The sequence below is a fragment of the Crocuta crocuta genome, unplaced genomic scaffold (genome assembly GCF_008692635.1).
Source record: "Crocuta crocuta isolate KB4526 unplaced genomic scaffold, BGI_CrCroc_1.0 scaffold266, whole genome shotgun sequence".
Classification (NCBI taxonomy): Eukaryota; Metazoa; Chordata; class Mammalia; order Carnivora; family Hyaenidae; genus Crocuta; species Crocuta crocuta.
Genome location: NW_027531005.1, coordinates 7,987,411 through 8,010,631, shown reverse-complemented (window position 1 = coordinate 8,010,631; position 23,221 = coordinate 7,987,411). Strand labels below are relative to the sequence as shown.

General features: G+C 35.6%; 1 protein-coding gene across 4 annotated transcripts; it reads right to left on the bottom strand.

Moving 5' to 3' along the window:
* Positions 1-305: 305 nt before the first annotated feature.
* Positions 306-21,797, bottom strand: ZNF800 (zinc finger protein 800). 4 transcript variants are annotated; one of them, XM_077770776.1, is made up of 6 exons: positions 21,183-21,273; positions 20,753-20,871; positions 15,580-15,675; positions 6,816-6,959; positions 2,979-4,671; positions 306-1,755 (listed from the first exon to the last, which is right to left on the bottom strand). In XM_077770776.1, coding segments are annotated over exons 2-6 (1,995 nt in total). In that variant the 5' UTR covers positions 20,814-20,871; positions 21,183-21,273; the 3' UTR covers positions 306-1,754. The 4 variants fall into 4 exon arrangements, with proteins under 4 accessions (XP_077626902.1, XP_077626899.1, XP_077626900.1 ...); XM_077770773.1 differs by lacking the exon at positions 21,183-21,273 and adding an exon at positions 21,600-21,797 and having other exon boundaries at positions 306-4,671; XM_077770774.1 differs by lacking the exon at positions 21,183-21,273 and adding an exon at positions 21,375-21,396 and having other exon boundaries at positions 306-4,671.
* Positions 21,798-23,221: the final 1,424 nt, after the last annotated feature.

Below are 23,221 nucleotides of genomic sequence, written 5' to 3'. Positions count from 1 at the left end.
AACATACAGATTTAATAATGTGCAACTAATGAAGATGGTTTATAAATGAAATACCACCTACACATTTAGTTCCCTAAATATATTATGCTATTAATCATTAAAGTTAGATCTATAAGTACAAGTTTTCCATATGTGGAAAAGTAAATCTTTTTAAATTAAAGAGAAATTATCACTCTAATTCTTAAAAATAAAACTATCAGGGTATAATTCAAATGTAGCTGCTCATAATCACTGAATAAATTTAAATTTGATAAAACATTTAAGTTTCAACCAATGCACCTTTGTTCAAGCACATTTAGCTGAAATAACTTTGAGTCTGGTTTATTTCCATCACATAGAGTACATTTTTCCAACAAGAGCATGTACATTCAATATAGAACATTTCCAGCAACAGTTAACAGTCTTTCTAGTTTCCTTTCACAGTATATTTTAGTGCAAAGCACTGGGAAGGGTAAATGTTTTTCTAGCTATAGAAGCATTTTATTATGACCTTGTGAATCTTCAACACTTTAAAATTTTATACAAAAGGTATATAGATGGACAGGGTCTCTCCTAAGTACAGGTATGAACCTATATAAAAACATGGTATATTCTCTGCTGTACCTTTTAAAATTATAATTTGACAAAAATTACTAAAAAATAAAATATTCCCTAAAAAGTACAAAATATTGATACACAAAAACCTGCCCAATATTTCATAAAGATAGATGTACTTCTGTTTTTCCTAAAATCTTGATTACAAAAATGGACAAGAATTCATTATTTTAACAGTAGGAATCAAATATCATCTAAAGTAGTCATTTAAGATTTCACTTGGGAGTAAAAATTCAGGGTTTATACTCCCATCTTCCTTTTTTAGCAATATTTAAAGAATTAAACTAATAACATAAGAAGTGGTTGTGCATGGATTGTCTGCATCCATAAAATATCAGTAAGCTATTTACCACCTTCATATTAACATTAGTAAATGTGTGATGTTTAAAAAAAATAGAAACTGAAAAATTAAGTTGTATCTATTATTAAAGTGCTTTGTATAAAATTTAAAGAAAAAAGGGGAATGTTTAATTTTCATAAAAACCTCACGTGTTGACAAATAAAAATAATGATCCATGGATGAAAATGAACTGGAACTTTCCTGTTGAATATATTTTAGAATGAAACTTTCAAACATTTAAGTGCTGGAGAACAAGTTAGAAATAATGTAAAAATAATTACAAATATTTAGTAGGCTAAATATTTATATGTTGATACTAATTTCTCTTTTGGTCCTAACATACACTCACTAGGAAATAGATCTGTACAACCCAGATGAAAATTTTGCCAAATAAATTGAGACAAAACTAAAGTCACTAAGATATAAAGTCTCTGTCAATTAAAAATCACCAGTGGTGACATATTCTTCAGGTTGTTGATCGCTTTAATCAACAAATTGTTTGGAAAACAAAATTTGCAACATTTTTGTAGAAACTGTAGACCAAATGCACAAGGTCAAGGGTGGTTAGCTGATGGACTGTGATGACAATATGTAATGTCACAGCTACTGGAAAGTGCTGGAAGAGGCAGTGCCTTAGAAACAAGTGGTTAGATGGTTATTATTTTAGTCAGAAAACAGCAGTTACAGTCGAATATTTATGAAAATGTTTTTCCTTTTTTTTCTCATAGTACCATTTGAAGACGTTTAGTGGTTCTAACACCAATTTAAAGTCTTTCCACAAAAATGAACTCCAAACCTTTTCGTACATCACTTGAAGTTATCTGAGGAGAAATGGGGATAAATGAACACTTTGAGTTTACCAATAAAACCTTGTTTTTAAAATTATACAATAGCAAATGACTTCTAAAGAATGGTTTCATCTCAAGTTTCCAAAAACATTGTGATACTCAAATCACATTTAACCTACTCAGTACTCAAACTTAGTATACTGCTTTAAAACCTGAATCCCAAACTAATTTAATACTAATTGAATATATTAAATGCCTTATTAAAGGGGACACAGGTACGGAAGGTAAACTTTTAAAAATATAGATAGACTTGCAAAAACAAGTATAGGGAGTCTATTCCTTATTTCATATTGCATTTTTAAAATCTACATTTATTCCAAAACCTTCTAAAAAAGTAAATTTTTTTCTTTCTTCCCAATAGGGATTTTCCTTTTCTTGCAACGCACAACCACAAAAACAAAAAAAACAAAAAAAAAACTTACTTAATAATATTAACTATGTTGAAATGATCACAAAAAGTCTATTTAAACAGAAAGGGAAAAGTAAGATTTGGAACCTAAGTAATCACTTTTTCCATAGATCGAAACTAAAAACTGTAACTAACACACACTCCCAAGGAGAAGGGAAAAAAAAATCCAAACTTTTGTTTATCAAGGTTCCCCCCTTTGACTGGAAGCACTATGTTAAACATAAATAATAATTGCTTATTGTTCTAAATTCAGTTTGGGGATTTTCTTTTTCTTAGTGCAGCACTTTATTTAGCCATCACAGATTAATTTTTACAATAATTACAGTGCCTCAAAAGACTTTTTTCCTATAATTATCGCCATCACAAGTTCATTCTAATATATTTAACTTTTCCTACAATGCTTTCATTAGTAGACTAAGTCACTAAATCAAATTAAACCTGTGCAAAGTTAGTTAAACAGAAGACTTCTATTGTAAACATAAGCCAATATAAATGTATATATTTTACAACATTGAGAAGAAAGCACTGACCCTATGGCATCTACCTAGAACTATAATGCATTGTCCTGTGGAAGATAAGTTCTGAAGTTAACTTTTGTTCCCAAGCCACTGGAATAAAGGTCACTGAAGAGGTAAATGCAATATGCACATTACTCTTGCAGTTCCCATTGCCATAAGATATATGGAAGCAAACATGTGTTAAAATGGAACCAGCTATAAATTATGGTCAAATGATTTTTTTTAGTTCGATGGGGAGAAAAAAGCAAAACTCTGTAACTGTTCCTCACCAGACAAGAGCCTTAGATCTTGTACTTCGGCCTTTGGTTTTGTTTCCTTCAGGTGAATTGGAAGCATTTGCCTTATGAGTTTTCTTATGATGTTCAAGATAAGTCTTTTTGGCAAATGCCTTTCCACATTTATTGCATCTGTGAAGAGAAAAGTTTTTTGTGACTTTCACTTCAATACCAACGTCAGCTACTTCATACTTTTTACTAGGAGAGTTAGAAGTGCCATCATGTTTTGAATCACTATGTTTCGCCTCATCCCTCGAAGGGCCTCTTTTTGCCACTTTATTTAGAACAAAATCAATGGGCTTCTTTATAGCTCTGATCTCTAAACTGGCTGTTATTTTCCCAAGATAGCGGGATGACTTTTTATGAACCACAGTTATATGTCGTATCACATCGCGCTTCCGACGAGTTTCATAAGTGCAAAGAGGACACTTGTAGAATTTAACATAAATGTTATTCCCATCTGTGTGCAACTCAATGTGTTTAGTCAAGTTCTGTTTAGAAGTAAACTGACGTTTACAAAGTTTACAGTAAAGTTGCTTAAAGTCAAAGCCAGCTGAAAGTTTTGGTTTCCTGGTTTTCTGCTGGCCACCTGCAGCAGACGGACTCGTTGATTTAGGGCTTTCAGAGTCTTGTTTAACTTTATTTTTCTGTGCTGCCGGTGTGTTCTTTTTTTCATTTGAATGATTTGTTCCCTTTAATTCATTCTGTGGAGAATGGGTAATGGAAGGGGGTGAAGATTCTACAGAATCTGCTGGTTCAACTTTAACTTTTATTTCTGAATTGCTGGCAGTATTATTAGGGCCTTTCTCTCTTTTAGAGTTTGTTCCAGAAAGAGTTATCTTGTGGACAATTTGCATATGTCTTTTAAGCATTATTTGTGAACTATATTTCCTCTTGCAAAGGAGACATTTGCATGCAGTTAAATTGTATTCAGCCTTTGAAGACGACTTTTGTTTTCGAGTCTTAAAAGATTTTTTAGGAGAAACAGAATCCAGGAACAAAGGTTGCCCAGGCTTTGTTGCTATATCAGGAGTAATTGAATCCCTTCTTAGTCCTCTATGAACTTCATCAAAATGCCTCCTTACATTCGCTTTTGTAGCAAATGATTTACAACATACTGGACAACTCCTACTTAATGTAACTAGAACATTCTTACTGCGTCCTTTAGAGGACTGGTTTGGATTCTTTCGTGTTTCAATGTACTTTTTTAGTTCTTCCATCTTTTTCTTGTGTACTTTTCGAATGTGACGACGAACACCTCTTCTGGAATTGAATTCTTTTCTACAAAGGCAACATATCAACTGGTGACCAAAATCAGAACTGTCAGAAGTTTCCAAGTCAGCCTGTGATTCCTGAGGTTGCTCATCAGATGTAGGTGCAACTTCATCTGCAACAATCTCAACAGGAGGGGGCTCTACAGTTTCCACCTCTGTATCTATAACTGGTACTGTTTTAGACTGTTCAGTGCTAGTCTCCTGTATTTGAACTTCGGTTTGTTCAGGAGTACTGCTTGACTCTGTGACTTCAGTAGGATTATCAGTCCTTGAAATATACTGAAACACTGCATTTTGATTAGTTTCTATGGGTTCTAGCTTAATAATATATTCTCGCTTGTCCACACTTGGATATATGGCTTCTAGGAGATCATTTATGGCTTGGCTTTGTTTATCATTTACATCAGGAAGGTCTGTCAAGAAAAAAAAAGAAATTTAATCTGAAATAATTAGCCTGCTCTAGCTCTCTAACATTTAAAATTGTATTACAAACTTCTACCTTAAAACTTATTACATTACTGGTTTATATTTATTTTTATAAAAGCATTATCTACTTTTCTGTATCTTATGAAGATAAAAACTAGTATTAAACTAAAATTAACTTAAAATCTCATCATGGTACACAAATGTTAAGGAATAAATGTAATCTGAATAGCTATTTCCACTTCTAAGTGCCCTTAATACAAAATACATAAGCACACAAGTGTCCTAAACAATAAAAACAGTGTTTCAAATTTTTAGCCTAGAACTTTTAGGCTAGCAAAGGCAAATCAAAGTACTCATAACTGAAGATGGATAAAATATCATAAAGAATGTACTTTTATTATATATGTTTTTTAGAAAACATAACAGCATACCTATTAACTTAATCTATAATAAATAATCTAGTTTACTTGTATAGGGACACTTAAACATCTTATGGAATTGAAAAATCTGTAGGATATAAATACAAATGAGACGTGTGAAAGTGCTAAACTCAGTCCTATTGCATGTTTTCTTAACATGACACAATACCATTAAAGCAAGTGATTTAAAACTATAGATTTTTATTTAAAAAACAGGGCTAGTTTACTTACGTGTACAATAAATACATCCCCTATAGGCAACCAAATATTCCTATTCTAACAGAGTTATCTATCACTAGTTATGTTTCCACATACAACTCTAAAATCTGGCTACAAACACAGCATCAAATCTGATTATCTATTTAGAAATAGAAATAATTCATTATTGCTCTTCTAGTGATCTTCCTAATTAAAATGGATAAAGGAGTGTCTATAAGAAGGATAACACTTTCTCAGAAGTGTTTCTAGAATGAGTACTGCCAAGAGAACTAAACAATAATCCAACAAATCCATTTATCTATTTATCTAAAAGTCTACTCTACACTAAAAAATTGCTAAGAGTAACTATCAGAAAAATAACTAATTTTCTACTAGAACTTCAGTTATTAAAAGATCAGGTTTAAAACTTATCCCTATAGACTGTCTTTTCATTTATATCTCAATGATTAAAAACAAGTATAGCAAGATCTAACAGTGGTAAGAAAAATTTCCAAATATGAAATTTTTGTTTCAACTACGTCCTATAATATACTTTATATCAGCTTCATGCTAGTAATTAAAGTGGTACTTTTGATATTTGGAGTTTTCACTTCATTTCCATCCCCAAAAAAAGGTTAAAATTGAAAAGTATGAAAAATCTGTAACGCAACTATAGTTTTAAACTGACAAGTTCTATAAATTTATAAATCCATAAAGAGTAAAACTCCTGAACAAGATATAATTAAAGTAACCTATTACTTATTAAAATATTTTAAGGAATTTGTACCAGTTCTTTAAAGAAAATAATACTATTACACACACCACTTACTTGATCATACAGGGTCAATATACTTAATCCAACAAACATTGGTTCCACAAAGACATTATTAGCCTCAACCTGCCTCCATCACATAAAGCTATTTCAGATCTCCAGTCAGCCTATAACATAATCTTATTTCTGATAAAATGACTGATCTATAAATTTCACTGAGAACAAAACTGATCTTCAAACCAAGACCCCGAAAAAAATGGAAAGATTAATATTTTTTAATGCTCTTCACCATCCCCAAGAAATCAACTCATTTACTCATTCTTTACTCTATTTCTAGCCTTCTCACTTACTTAAAGGTAATCTTAGAAAATTAACAGTCATATGTAACAAGTTGTTAAACAAGTGAAAATGAAAAATACCAATAGCCCCTTCAAGCACTCATATTTTAACTTAGAAAAATACTGAACATAAACTATCTGCTCTATGTAAACATTCAAAAACAATATCCAGTATTTTAATACAAATATACTCATAAATCTAATCTCCTATATCTTTAGAAAAACCCAGTAGAAAGCACTCATATGAGAGTACCGATCTAAGAAAATGAATATAACATTAAATCAAGTATTTAACTTTATTCTCCATCATTAAATTACCAATACCATCTTAATACAAACATATAGCTGCAGTATACGAATACTTAACTATAAAATGCAAAACTAGATATATGAATAAAACTTACTATCATCCATCTGGAGACTTGGTGGGCAGTAGAATTTTTTATGGGTAATTAAATTTGGTAATCCTCTGAAGAGACTGCGGCATAATTTACATTCAAAAATAGTGTCCACGTCTTTTAATAAAATATGCTTAAGCTGTTTAGTTCCTGAGGGGAAAAAAAGAAAACACAAAAGGTAACTTAACTTTAACATGCACTTTTAAACGGGGCAACCACTGTTGACAATCCAAAGTGCAATTACTTTTTGAAAACAAAATACAGACACTGCCAATTTCTACCATAGTGTATTCAGAACTAAGTTATAAAGTAAATTATAAGCAAAATCCTATCATCACTTGAATATTTTCACAGCTAAAACTGATATTCTTTTTTCTAATTCAGCAGTCAATCAATTCTTAGGATATCCCAACAGTGGTTCCCATATCTTGTTGATCACCACAACGACCTGGGAATAAAGATGTACATGACCCACCTCCAGAGACTGATTCAATAGATATGGAATGGGAAAGAAGAATTAACCATGCCCCTCCTCCCCTATCCACTACTCCCTGCCAAAGTATCTGGCTGATTCCTATAGCTCTCTTCGGCAGTGAAATGAAGATGGAATTCTGTTAATACACTTTCCCCTGATTCTTTAAAGAAAGTCAAAACTGTGTCACAAGATTCTGTGACTTTTCTTTTTAAACTCAGCTCAACTTACTTAAGGTTCTAGGCCAAAAGGGAATTCTGGCCATTGAGTGTGAGAGTACAGAATCCTTGTCCATAATGTGAATTTTGCTTAGGCCTCTTGATACCACTATAAATTTATTCAAAGCCTTTCTCCCTCACAAACTCACTTCAAGTGCAATTAATTAAATACTGATAGTTTTACACTTTAAACTAATTTAAAGCCTGTCTTCCCCACTAGATTATAAATTCCAAAGCAGCCAAAACCAAACCAGTCTTATTTACAACTACAAAGTGTTCAGTTCTAACAATGCTCAATAAAGATTAGTTGAAGAAATGCCACTGATCTAGGGAATCTAAGTATTATGACAGAAGATCAAAAGGCAAGAAACAAAATAAATGGCAACAAGCATCTAATCCTTAAAGTAAAAACATCCACCAGGAATAAAACACAAAACAGAAGATCTTTTGTCGTTATTTCCTACAGGGTTTTGCCACAGGTAAATTGACAAAATTGATCTGCAGTGCTTTACTAATTAATTAGCCTTTAATTTCGTCCAATAAAAAAGATGATAATGATACTGACTTAAACAAAAGAGGAAAAACAAAAGTGTCCTGAAAAAAAAGCTTTAAGACTATCTAGGTGCAAAGTGTTCCATCACTCAGCAAGCACTTGACACTCTGTTAAGCTCTGGTACTACTAAAGAGCAAATACACTTTACTATCCATCTTGTAAAATGAACAAACCAAACCAAGCCTTAGAGATCATGAAAGAAAATATGAACCTACATCCCAGTAAAATAAAATTACACATCTGGGTTTCTACTGGGAAAAAATATATATAATGAAATCATTTTCACCATTTCTCAAATCCAAATCAATGTTTACTGTGCTAAACCATATTACTGCAAAACAGAAAACACAAATTTAAAAAGATTCAGAGGACAGCTTGAGTATATTCTTTATATAAAGTAAATTCACACACATACTTTAGTCCACTTCACATTACAAAATATATTGAGAATAGACTGTTAACATATTTAGTTCATAGTTAATCTCCTAAGTGACAAACTATGAGAGGTAGACTGATGATAAAAATATTTTAGATAAACGTCTCTACTTGATCTATCTATAATTCCCAAGAAATACAGTTAAGTATAGTAACAGTAAAAAGAAAACATAGAAAGTTTTTGCATGCTTTAATTCTAAATTAAATTACCTGCTAGATGCATACTAAAGATTCAATTCTGCCTTTAAAGATCATCAAAAAAGATTGAAGAGCAATGCAAAAATAAACTGAACTAGGTTTAAAGTAAGAATTCAGTTGAAGATTTAAAAAGAAAGTATGAGGTTATACATAAAAAAGTTACTGCTAAAAATAGAAGACTGCATCCTTAAATCAGAGCTCTCACTTTGTCTATCAGGTTCTCTCAGTCAACCAAAAAAAAATCTATATCTATATATATAGATAGATAGATTCTTGTTTAGTCCTAGTTAGAGAGCTAGTTATATTCAGTAGAGTGTCTATCTGTTCCCAATAAACATCCCCCTAAAACAAGTCTCTAGCTCTAACCTGAACTAATCAATCTTAATACTCATTCACAAATGCTCCCCACACTCCACCCCACCCCACCCACAAGCACACACACACATCCACAAACACATGCACAGACACAAGCATGTTGTGTTGATCCAGGTACATCAAATTCCTTTCAGAGCCACAGGTTCACCAAATTCTCTCTCACTTTTCAGATCTTCACCTATGTTTTTCTCTCTGACTATAACAATCTCCCATTTCCCTGGCTAGCTCAATTCCAACAATCCTTCAAACTCTAGGTTAGATGTTGCTTCCTCCAGGAGGCCTTCTGATCCCTTCTGTTTTTTGTTAAGAATTCTTCACCCTTACTCCCATAGCATGCTATACATCTATACTATAATATCCCACTATCTTGTAACTATTTTTCTGTACTTCCATTAAACTGGAAGCTTAAAGAGGACAGAGAAGATATCTATATTCTTCCCACTATATTCCCAGCCCTCAGGACCATGCCTGATTTTTGTCTGTCAAATGACATACTGGAGAAATCTATGTTTAAGAAAATCTTCTCTATAAATTAAACTTTCTTTTAGTCTACGTCAAGTTGATAGGGAAGTCAAAAAAGAGACCTCAAAGACTTTTTTTAATGGTTTATTTTTTGAAAGAAAGAAGCATGAGCAGAAAGAGGGAGACAAAGAATCCAAAGCAGGCTTCAGGCTCTGAGCTGTCTACAGAGCCCTACCCAGGGCTCAAACCCATGAACAGAAGAGCATGACCTGAGCCGAAGTCAGATATTCAACAGACTGAAGCCACCCAGGCACCCCTAGACCTCCAAGATTTTCTAATTCAACTTACACATGTTACAAATGAGAAAAATAAGATGTCATCTATTCCATAAATTCAAACAATAGAAGTTCTTCCCTAAGTTAGTAGTTCCCATTTAAGGTTTTGTTGTTTTTCCCATGCAGTCACAATGACTTTGGTCATAATGGTCTAATCAGCTACTATTTTTTGATTGCTTTGCTCACTAACAATGAGGCACAGCCAATCCACTCTGCCTCCATCAATAGCTAAAACTTTCTACCACCTGAGACAACAATAACAGACATGGTCATCTACACAGCAACATAAAGTTCTTCCACAACTCTTGATCCAGCAAGAGCCATGCTACTTTATTCCTAATTATTCCTTTTCCTATATAATAACTTTTTCTTGCCTCAGGTTTTAATGCTATCTTAGAATTCACTATTTACTGCTTACACAGATCATTAATCAGTATCTTTCCAAAAAACCAGCCCTCCAAAGGGCAGATTTTTGATACCTAGAAATTAGCTAATTAGTGAATATTTCCGATTCTCATAATAGATGCTCATAAAAATTACTTAAAACCTCATTAAGGATTTAGTCATGTGCTATTCCTTAATGTCAAAAGCATTCCATGTACGGAGAAAAATGTTCACAAGATTTTTTTCAAAAGGAATCAGTATTCAGTTTTACAGTAGGGTGGATTGCAGTCATTTTACCTGATGTGATATTAATTCTAACTCTTCTATGCTAGACAAAGATAAGCTTTCATTTTTTCCTCTTAATATATGAATGTTAGTCAACGATCATTTTAAATTGTAGCAATAATGAATTTTTTAAATGTTTATATATTTATTTTGTGAGAGAGATAGCACATGTGCAAATGTACCACATGGAGGAGGAGCAGAGAGAGGGACTGAGAGAATCCCAAGCAGGATGGGTGCTGTCAGCACAGAGCTCAACGCAAGGCACAAGCCGTTCGATCATAAGCTGAGCCAAAATCAAGAGCCGGACACTTAACCAACTGAGCCACCAGGTGTCCCTAAATTGTAGCAATAATGATTTTTAAATGGTATATTTGTGGCTTTATTAATGATTCACACATGAGCTCAATCACTTTTAGCATGACTGTTTAAACACAGTATCATCTCAACATTGCAAGCAAATCCGTAATTTGTGACAAAACTAATTTCCAAGGCCAATACAAAGAAAACTTCTAGCTGATCTTCCTTTAACAAAAGTTCTTGAAGGTAACAGGGAGAACTTAAGAAAATTTAAATTATCTTAAAACAATCACCTACAAGAGCTCGTAAAAAAAAAAAAAAATTACTAGCTTAATTATGGAACATTGCCACACTACAGTAAATTCATAAATAGAATAAAATTATTCTAGTACCTACTTGGTGAATCTTTTAGTTTAGCAAACATTTACTGAACACCTATTAAATATGAGGTCACAATGCTATTCACTGGAAACACAAAAGGATCTGGTCTGTGCCTTTAAGAAATTCCCAAAGTAACATAAATGGCTGCTCGTCTAGGAACATAGTCCCAGATGACATGCTTTGAAGAAGGTTAAGAATGACAAATCAATTAAATCTACAATTTTCTTATTCATCCAAAAAATACCTAGTCCAATTTTAAATTTCCTACAATTGTTATGTAACAACCAAAAAAAACAAAAACAAAATCCATATCGTATGGCATTCTTTTAATGTACCTCTGACAAATCACACTTCCAACCTAAGTTTTTGTTTGCAAAGTCAGGTCAGAGGCATCCCCATCCAGTCACAGCTTACACTAAATGTAAGTAATGTTGCTTTAAATAGTACAAAAACAAAACAAACTCTTCTAAGAAGTTAAATGACCAAATCTAAATTTAAAATGATAATGACAATACCAATATCACACAAAGCTAATTCTCATTTTCCACTACAATTTACTCCTCCCTAAGAGTGAGAAAAGATGCCCTTCCTTGCACAGTAGGGTATTCTACAAGCAGAATCTTTTTTCTATGATATTATATATCTCAATAATATTACAAGTATTCAAAAAAAGATACCAACTTCATATTAATGACCAGTTTTGAATACCAAACCAAATAATTATCATTCTCTTTTCTTCTCATTTGTCTATTTCTACCCTTAGGATAGTCAATAGTTCCTCTAGCAGAAGGCTAAGAGACTAAAAAAAGAATATTAAGCTCAATTAAATCAATTTTAATAAATGTCTCATGTAAGTACACCTTTTTGTTGTTGCTGTTACCTAAAATTCTGCTTCACTGGGGAGAGAGATCAGGAAGGAAGGAAGGAAGGAAGCTAAAAGTGTTAATAAAAAGGAGGAAATCTGAAGATGTCAATTCAAAGATGTGATCCTAGAAGAACTAACACAGCTAAGGCAGCACTCAAGCAAAAGGCAGGGTCCAGTCAAGGCAGTACCAGAAGCCAAGGATTCAGAGCAAACAGCATGTCTCAAAATCACCCAACCATCAGGGATTGCAGAATGGAAAATCTATAGGTTGTAGCAAAATAGACAGCCTAAAAAAATAAGGCATCTATCTATGGACAGATGTCAAACAACACTGAAATGTACTGTTAATAAAGCAAATATACACAACAGGGCACAAAGTCAGCTACTATTCATATTGGGGGAAAAATGACGGCTATATGTAGACAGTCTTGAAAGAAGACCCACAAACCATGTAGCAGTGGTTGCCTGAGCCAAGAGACTAATTTTTATATTTTTTATATTCCTTTCTACTTCCTTATTATTTTTTTAAACCACAGGCATTTATGACTTAATCCAGTAACATTATTTATTCCTATAGGAATATTACTTAATTCCAAAAAGAAAAAAATCTATTCAAATTAATTTACAAGTAAAGCAGCCAAAAATAAAGAGATAGTAGAGGTCAAGAAGGATAACTTAAAGCCAGCAAAACAGTCCAAAGCAAAAACTGAAGTGTGAGGCAAAGAGAACAAGTCAAAACTGATGAAGCAGTCAGTACAGCACACAGGGGGCTATGGGCTTGAAAAATGAGAGAACTTCTTCAGCCTTTTATGAACTTCCAGCTTGGGTAGGAATTCATACCAGGTCATAGACAGCCCAGGGTAGGCTGGAGATGATGCATCACTTAGAGATGATACAATAGCTGAAGACAACTATCTGAGCTTAAAGATTAAGCTAGATATCCTACCACATCAGCAATACCCAACCTGACTTAGCTTCTATAGGTTAACAAGAGCAAAAGCATGGACTTCAGATAGTTCTTTAAATGCAATGTGTGTGACCCAGCTGTAGAGCAGAGAACCTAGAAAGAAACTGAGTCACTGAAAGCATGGTTGGGAGTAGAATGGGACCAGGAGGAACTTAACAGGGTGAGAATGGATCTTTGTCCCTAAGTCATGTGGCCCAAACTTCCATTCTATCTACCCCAAGTTTCAGTGAACCAGGATTTGGATACTTCAGTGCTAAAAAGCTATCTTTGTAGACTTTAGATTAAATATATATATGAGAGATTATAATCTTGAGAAAATTAAAATTGCTTAGTACTGAGACACATTAATGAAGTAAAAGAATCCCTTTTTTTAAAATACAAAGTTAGTTTCTTTGTATTATGAAGCATATTTCTAAATCACTTCTAATTTAAATTACTGGGTACTTAGAATTATTAAATTCATAGTATTTTCAAAATTTGCCTAAATGAAACATAGAAGGCAAATCTGCTGGGGACATTTTAAAAAGAACATTTTACCCATTTCACAGACCCTTTTCTTTAGCTTTGATTGTAAAGAAACAGCAAACACAGAAAACCTACATGACCACAGTGCAAAAAGAAAACAATTTCATTTTTTAAATATTCATCCTCCACAGTTAAACACAGATTTTTGAGACCAGGATCTTCTTGGAAAGGGATATTTTACAAGACAAAGCATTTATGAATGAACCAATTCTAACTTAATCAAATAAGAACACTATAATAAATTGTAGTAGGATTTTTAAATATTATTTAAATTTATTTAGCTAACATAGAGTGCAATATTGGTTTCAGAAGTAGAATTCAATGATTCATCACTTGAATATAATACCCAGCGCTCATCATAAGTGCCCTCCTTAGTAACCACCACCCATCTAGCCAACCTCCCACCCAGCTCCCTCCATTAACCCTCAGTTTGTTCTCTATCCTTAAGAATCTTTTGTGGTTTGTTTCCCTCTCTCCTCTTCCCCACCCCCGACCTTATTTTCATCTGTTTTGTTACTTAAATTCCACATATTAGTGAAATCATATGGTATTAGTCTTTCTCTGTAAATTTTGGATTTTAAAAACCTATAGCAAAGAATATAACTAAATGTGAAAAACTATTATCTTCATTTCCAGGAAAAAGTGCAAAAAGAATTATTTCTCCACTAAAAGTAGCTAATAAAAACTCTTACTACAAATAGAAACTAACCACTCTTCTGTTATGCCAGAAGTATATTATAAATACTGTCCTTAATAAGTAAAATTTTAGTTTTCTTTACTATAGGGAAATCTGACCTATCAGTTACATCTGTTAATGAAGGGCAACTATCAAAAGTAAAAAAACAAACAAACAAACAAAAAAAAAACCCACCCTAAAATAGGTTTACCAACATAAGCAAGGCATTGGTATACACTCAGTACTTAACTAAATATACATAAAAGCAATGGCATGAGGACTATAGATGAAAAGTCCAAGAAATACGTATTGTAAAATCAGAAAACCTTTTTATTTTAGATTAAGGAAAAAACTATTTCTTAGATCCTAAAATAAAGCAAATATATGCCATTCCTCTTTACAGTGATTTTAAAACAAGGACCTCAAAGAATTTATCAACGTAAAACAAGTGGTTACATATAAATCATCTCTTCCTTTGAATCTCTGAAACTTTTCATCAAAATAGTAAGCTTTAGAATAATAACAAAAGATATTCTAATTCTTTAAGTTTCCATCAGTTAGGTATCCCATCAATCATATGTGTTTGTTTATTTTATATCTAACTCAATAATCTGTGATGTCAAAGAAGCCAAATCTACAAATGGTGGACAAGTGGATTATAAGAATCAAAGCAGCCTAAGATCTTACTGATAACACAGTTCTGACAGTTCTCAATCATGTATATGTAGTAAGCAACAACTATTTTAAAGCACTGGATTGCACCTGCACAAGTACCCTTATTATACACGCAATTACTATAATAATCTACTAGAAAGAAAAGCTAAACACATGCGGCCGAAGATACTAGGGCTGGAATAAGCATTTTTCCTATCTTCTACTCCATTAAAGATACTGAAATTCCAGGGTTAGGCAGAAGAAGGTGAGTCACATAAAGAGATGATACATTAATCTAAAATATGTGACATCTCCAACATTGTGAATAAATAATCTACTCTGTCAATGGGTTTAAAGACCCAATATAATTCACTACCGCCCTTTGAGAGTTTATAAAGAATATGCCAAAAAATAACAATAAACCATTATCAACAAAAAAACCACATATATTTCTTTAAACCATACTAAATAAGTTTATTTCTATATTAATATATAATATACAGTACTGAAAAAGAATCTAGATCAAGTCAATATTTATTGATCCACTTTTTAAAAGTATGGCAATTAAAAGTATTCTATAAAACCAATGCATACATTTTAATATTTTTAAAAAATTAATTCTAAGGATTTCTAGGTACTTTTTAACTACTATGTGAAGATTGAAAAATACATCCTAAAACATTCATACCTGATCGAAAGCACTCAATTATTTGTTGAATACCAGATTTGGATGTCTGTAGTGGTTGCTGTAACAAAGGAGCATCTCCAGGTTCCAGGATATAAACTACATGGAAGACAAACACCCACCCCAATCCCCACAAAAAAAGGGTTATTTAAATCATTTACTGTTAAAGTAAAACAACGGTTTGCTACAATCATGTTAATGATAATCACACTTATTTGTATATATTTCACCATCATCTTTGTAAGGCAAAATGAAATAACGGGGAAAAAATAACTAAAATTATCCTCAATTCAAGGCTAAATTAAAGCTATGTAAGGCTTCAAATGCAAAGATTTAGTATTTTGGTATTATTTAGCACATTATCTGTCATGTCTGCCTTTTTATTCCCCTTGAAGAGGAACTACTGTATTTAACCAAAATTCTAGGGCAATGATGGCCTAGCCACATCTCATAAACCATTCCAAAACCCTCTGGACAATCTAGCATAGCTCTATGGGCAATTATGAGAGCAAAACTCAAAAACCACTTCCTAGGAAAGAACTAGTGAAGTGCACAATGACAGATGTTCAAGAATGTTCACTGCAGTACTCTGTAGCACTGTAAATAATTCAGAAAAAATTCAAGCAACTTAAAAGTCTCTCAACAGGAATCAGACTAAATAAACCATGAAATATCCCTACAACGGAATCCTTCAGGGCTATTAGAAAGCAAGAGCTAGATCTACATATACTAACAACAAAGAATGTCAGTAATAGATTTAGCAATAAAAACAGCTTATGGAATATGATCTCTCTCATATTAATGTATATTTAAACAGATACAGAGAGAAATTTAATGTACATGTGTGTATGTACAGACACTAATATAAACACAGAAAGTCTGGTGGGATACCAACAAAACAAGGGTTCTGTCTGGGTGGGTTTTACAGAGGTAATTTTCACTTTCTGCCTCATACTTCACTAGTGAGTGCTTCAGAGCCTGGGCTTTCAGAAGAGCGCATGTTAGAAAAAGACACATTTCCATAAGAAGGAAAAATAATATTTCCACCTTAAAAATAAAATTTTTTATTTTCATATACAAAGGCCTCTTTTCCAAAATTCTCAGGTTCACAGTGTAATTATGTAATAAATTAGATTATGATAAAAAGTAACTGAAAAGGAAAACTGAGTTTTCCCATCAGATACCAAATAAAGTCATGATTGTGGTACAGAAAAACCAGCCAGTTTTCTGTCCAGTCTGTGGGGAAATAAGGAGGGATGTGCGCTGCTACTGCTTCAGGACCTGGTCTTGGACAGCAGTTAGCTTTCTGATAAGGGGGCTAACGCTTGCTGTGCTCTGTATATAGACACAGCCTTAGAGTCTCTTTAAGGATTCAAGTCTTGTGCTCAGTGTTCACCAAACGAGAGAAACTATGTCTCAGGACCAAGTCATTTTATTATGTACAACTTTCCCGATTTTAAGAGATACTTTAGGAGTATTTTAAGTGAATAACATGCACACACCTACAATTCATTCTGAGACATCTGACATTGGTACTACCTGCAGCAATTAAGAATATAAAGACTCCAGACCTGGACTTACTACACCAAAATTTTTTTTTCTGACATTTATTAGACATAAATAAGGCAAATTAAACTCTCTGATCTCATTCTCAATCTCTAAAATGGGGACAATAAAAGTATCCAAATCTTAGGGTTGCATGAGAGTTAAATGAGCTAATGCAAGTAAACTGGTTAACTAGTTAAAACAGAGCCTATGATATAGTAAGTGCTCAATAAATACTCTATCACCACCACCAACAACATCATCATGTACAAATCAACTGCTTTCTGACACAAAAAAAAACTGAAAAATTGTTTCCAAAATCTAAGAGAAGTAGAATTCAACCTCTTAAAGATACAATAGCAGAATCTTGTAAATAAAGTGATGATACCATTTATTGAGATTAGATGGATTTCTTTTCACTATTTGTACATTATAACATCTGACAAACATTTACCAAAAGATATTAATATCTACCAAGAAAAGGATAGAAATTTTATAATTATAAAGAACCAAAAGGGTCAAGGGTTTGGCTCTCTAAGAGGCAAGAATTCTAGAAAGGGAAAATTAAAAAAATAGTGATGAATAAGGATGGGATAAGAGGAAAAAATGGTAACTGGTCCTGAGAGTCCCCTTTCCTCATTTAAAAATGCTCCAGAAAACTTTCTATAATACGTCAGCTTCCACTTCCACATGACAACATCTGATTTCAAAGCCAAAGCGAAATTGTGTTACCTAATCATCTTCAGAACACTGCTACCACCAGACACATCAACATCCTGAGACATCATTCAAAAGAACCCCAGGGTTAGCTTAGTTATCCACAGATACATCCACTTAATATACAGATCTGTGTCGTTCCCATTGTAAAACAAAACAAAACAAAACCTTCGTTTGAAAATAAACTCTCAATCCTAAAAAAATTTATATTAGTATTTTATACAAGTTTCCTTTCATATATCCTATCTTCCCTCCCAAGATCTACTTACATGACCATTAGGAAAAAAATCCACCATCTCCCTCCAAAGTACCAAAACACTCAGAAGTTAACATCTGTCTTTACATCCTTCCAAGAACACACTTCCCAGAATCAAATACCTACATTTGTAACAGTCTCTCCTCGCTTAAAACAAGTACCTTAAAAGATCTTTCATCTGGCATTTACTTACAAATAATAGACGAAGGGGAAGCAGTTGGAGGGTGGAGAACTGTGCAGAAGGGAAAATGTAGACGAAAAGATATTGTCCATGTATTAATAACTGATGGAGTATGTGATGATTATACCAGGTTCCTTATACCTTTCTCTCTACTTCTGAATGTTTGAAAATTTCTGTAAGGAACATTCTTAAAACATAACTAAAAAAGTACTTCACATACACTGACAGGTTTGTAACACCACCCTCCACTACAAATTGACCCATCCTATCAAGGCCTCCTCAGGAACACACTGCTCTCATCCAGGGACCTGCCCACTATTCATAATTCAAGAGGATAGACCTCTGGTGACTGGCCATTAAAATAATTTCTCAAACACCATGTTACCTTCTTCCCTCCATCTGAAGGCATCATCTTTCAAAAACTATCACATCATAACGTATTCCTCTTTATACTGGAAATACCCTCCCACTCAGCACATAACTTCCTCTGAAATAATGACAATTAACAACTCTATAGGTTAACAAACTTCTAGCTTTCCACCAAAGTAGTCTTAAGAAAGTGTTTAATTCTAACTAAGAAAGCGAAGAAACACTACTTTTGACCTGGTAGTCTGAAAAGTAAACTACATTGAAAAAGTTTCTCAGAAAAGAAAGTTTAATTTTCAAAATTAATGCAACTTGGATGATTTGTTAATGAAGGAGAAGAAAACAAAGAAGTTCCAACACACATTAAAAAGTTCAACTGTGAAAAACATTTTTAAAAAGACACTGAAGTCTCTAGGAAACTTAATTATCAGAATATACTAAATAAGGTATAGTCACAAATTATCTTATTTACTTTATATCCATTTCTTCCCAGTCAAAAGTCCTATAAGTGAATGACCTTATCTGTTCTGTTCACCACTTACATCCCCATTGCCATGGACAGTGCCTAGCACCTAACAGGTGCTCAATAACTTGGCAAAGAAATAAAGAAATAAAATGAACACATAAACTTGTTCCTAAGTAAGAAGCTTTAATAAAATGATTTCCTTAATTCATTCAACTTAAATGACTTGAAATGTTTTCAGAACAAAGCAAAACTGGAATAAAAAGGTCAGTAGAACACAATTATAAAAAGCATTCACAGCCTTCTACTTCAAAACTAGCAAACTCCAATAGTTTGTAAAACATAAATGACACACAAAACATGCAGTGTGAAGGGGTGCTGAAAATTAGGTAAGTCAGGAACAGCAGAACAGAAACAAGGTCCCATCCTGGGACTATCTTCTTAGAAGAAGTTAAATTATTACTGATTTCCAACAAGCCAGTGGGGGAGATGGGGTCACAGTACAATTTTAATTCTCATGTGTACAAACACTTTCTGAAAATGCGATTTCTTCCCCTTTTACCACTACCATTCTTTTTCCCCATTAGTCAAAAAAAGTTCACTACTTGAAATGAACCCTATTGTGATAAGACCAAGTACACTGGAGCAGTCAAAATACTCCAACAGAAAACAAGCAAACGCATAAAAAGTCCTAACAACTTTTACGTCAAAAATAATGATAAGCACCTGCCTTTAAACTAGAATAGAATAAACAGCCTCTGTTTGGCCTACTCACATATGTATTCAATGATTCACTTGTAAGTTGTACCTCTAAATGTTTCTGACAAAACACATCAAACTTCTAATAACTAGAAAAACTCAACAGTTTATATGCCACATTTATCAAAGTTTTCTAAAATTCTTCATGAGACTCAAAAAAGGAACTTTTTCATTACGTAAACTTTTTCATTACATAAATCCAACTTAAAAACAGTTCCAATGAATAAACTATCCTTATGGATCCTTAAGTAAAAACACTTATATATTCTACTTAAATAATCAGGGGTTGGGTTTTTTTTGTTTGTTTTTTGTTTTTTTGTTGGTTTTTTTTTTTGCCATACACTGTATTCTGTCCAAGAAAATTTTAAAAGGTTGCAGTTAGCAAAAAGCTGATTCTTCCAACAAGTTGAGTTTAACAATCGTTTTAGCCCAAACTAAACTCATTTTCTGGCTCTAACCGCTATTCCCTGATAAAAACGCATGAGAAACGTTTAACTTTGAAAAGTTTAAAAGACTCCACTTTCACAAAGACAAATGCTAGCATTCTACTACCTATTTTCTCCTTTCTCTTCAGTTTTAAACATTCAGAGGGCAAGGGGGTATACTACTAACTGCGGGCTGCCATGAAAGAAGGAAAAGGGACTGAGTGATTGACCTAGTGGAAAAGATTTAAGGTGACACTTGCAGTACTTTTTTTAAGGGATCAAGCAGGGGAGACCTCTTGTTTGTACAAGCTTTTAGCTTCATAACTAGTTTTATGCTGGGGAAAATTATAGCCTGCTTCCTTAGAAATGACTTCTTGGGCAGGTGAACAAGAAAACTGGAAAGAAACACAAGGCAAAGTTGACCCTGACGGAGGGCAAAGTAACTGGAGAAGAAAGGAGTATACCTGGTTCACAGCATCCGTGATGATGGTGGTCAGTCTGACAGTATTTGTCCCTTAAAGGCATTTTCAGTGGGCGAGACCTACTTTCCTTTCACTGTAAGAAGCTCTTCATTGCGGCTCGGCTGTTAAAAGAAGCACAAACCCGTCACTCACCCTGAACTTCCTGGGGAGGCTCTGGCTCTATTTTCCAGATACGTTCCCCCCACCCGCGTTCCGCTTTCCCTCCACGCGCCCGCACCTTCCTCCAGAACTGAAAAAGAAACACGCACGAAGGCTTCTCCGGCCCAAACTCCCGCACAGGTTCATCGCCCTACCCGGAAACGCAGCCTGGGGCGCGCAGCGCAAGGCNCCCGCCGCGCCCTCCCGCCACGCACGTGCGTTGGGGTCTCTCCGGAGGAGCCCCCGTCCCCGTAACCAAGTGCGCCCAACTTACTTAACTCCTAGGGCGGGCCGGCGGGCAGGCGGAAGGAAGGAAGGCAGGCCGGGCAGCCGCGGGGACAGCCTGGCGTGGGAGGCGGCTTCGGGCCCCANGCCTCGGCGGACCACGCGAAGGGAACCGGGATTCGGGCCCGACGCGCTCCCAAAGAGTCCCCGCCGGCGCTGACGCGGAAGCGCCACTGCTCACCACGTCCCTCCGCGGCCCGAGGCGACGACGACGACGGCGGCGGNAAGCGCCCCGCAGAAGCCGCCGCCGCCACCGAAGGAGCCGGAACCACAGCGGGCAGGACCTGGGCGCCCCTCGCCGGGGCAACGGCTGCCGCCGGAGCCCGGCTCCCCCCAGCGCCGCTCCACCTGCAACGGTCCCTCAGGCTTTTGGAGAGGGGCGGGGAAGAATGGGGGTTCTCCCCACCTTGGGCCTTTTTTTGGTAGTAGTTGTTTCAGGAAACTTTATTAAGTCAGTCTCTCTGTCTCTCTCCGTCTCCCCCCTCCTCGAAGAGCCTGAGCTACAGCCGCGGAGCGGGTAGGAAGGGGGAAGCAGAGACTCTCCCGCAGCGACAGGGAGCGACTGACTGACCCCGGACGGAGATGGGGCGAGGGCAGGAAGTGACAAGCTCTCCGAGTGGGTGGGGGGAGTGTGGCCGGCACGCCCGGGAGCGCCGCGCGCATGCGCCCGTCCGGGCGCCCGGGCCTGTGGGGAGGCGACGCGCCGCGGCCGGGCTAGGGGAGGGAACCTTGGCCGGTGGCTTTCGGGCCGCGTCCGGGGTCTCGGGCCGGCCCCTCGTACGCGCGTCCTCCCGCGGGCCGACAGAGAGCCGAAGCCCTGGGCCGTTTGTGCCCTGGAGACGGACGGGCTGACCGGCGACCAAACTGTTGCTCTCGCTTTTCTCCTTTGAGTGGAACCCAAAGAGGGAGGGTTGGAAAAGCACGGGAATGAAGAGATTGGCAAATGGGTGAGCTGTAAGTAGTGGTGACTCCGAAAAGGTTGTCAGCACTCTTATAAAATGGTAAAAGTCGGTGGTTTTTTTTTTTTCAACCCAACGATTTTCGAAGTGTGCCTCTTAAAACTTGGGGGTTTTCATCAAGTCCGTGGGAGGAAAACTAGCGGTGGAGGGTCGGCATTGACTGCGGCGGCGCTGCACTTCTGGGACCTGAAGCCGAAGGTGGGTCACATGGGCGGTACGCACTTTTCCCTCCTCTTCGGCGCCCGCGTCCTGCTCGGAAAATCCCCGAAGATCGAGGTCGTCTGTCAAATTCCGCAAACCCGTGTGGCCGCCTCTTGGGACAGGAGAGCTGCCTCCTCATCTCGCAGAAGGGAATTCTCGTTCTTCACGCAAATATGTGTCCACCGACGACCGGGAAATGTTAAGGGAGGAAAAAAGCGCATTTGCATTGTTAGCTCCTCGCGCCGAAATTGTCGGTTTGCTGGGTCCTGAAAGAGCAGTTTAGCCGTAGGTAGGCTCTATGTGTATTTTGGAAGAGCAAACTCGTGACTGAAATCTGTTTTCAAAATGCAAAGGAAAGTCTGTGGTCCGTCCAGTCATTAATTGATAAAACTTGTTACTGTAAAAATTCTTAATGGAGAGTTTTGTAGGTCTTGAGAGATTGTAGCAGCTTTGATTAGAGGGGTGACAGGAAAAAGAAGAAAAGGGATCCGCTTTTTAAAGGGAATTCCAGGTACTGTACATTTACACACTCAACCAGTCACAGGAGTATTATGTTTGATCATTTTTTTCTGTCCCATTGTCAAGAAGCATCCCACAAGGTCAAACTAAAATGTAATGCCACAACTTATATGTCATGTAAAACAAATTATGATATGTCCACGTGATGGTGTTTGTTATGCAGCCAATAGAAATCATTTTGTGTAATATTTAATTGTATCCAGTACGCTTAGGCAGAGCGAAAAAAATTAATGTGGAATTACACAGTGGAATTACAGGTAATTTTTAACATTGGATATCTTTGGTAAAATTTAAGGTGAAATATTTTCATTTTCGGAGGACCTTTTCCAACTTTTATTAGCACAGTTAG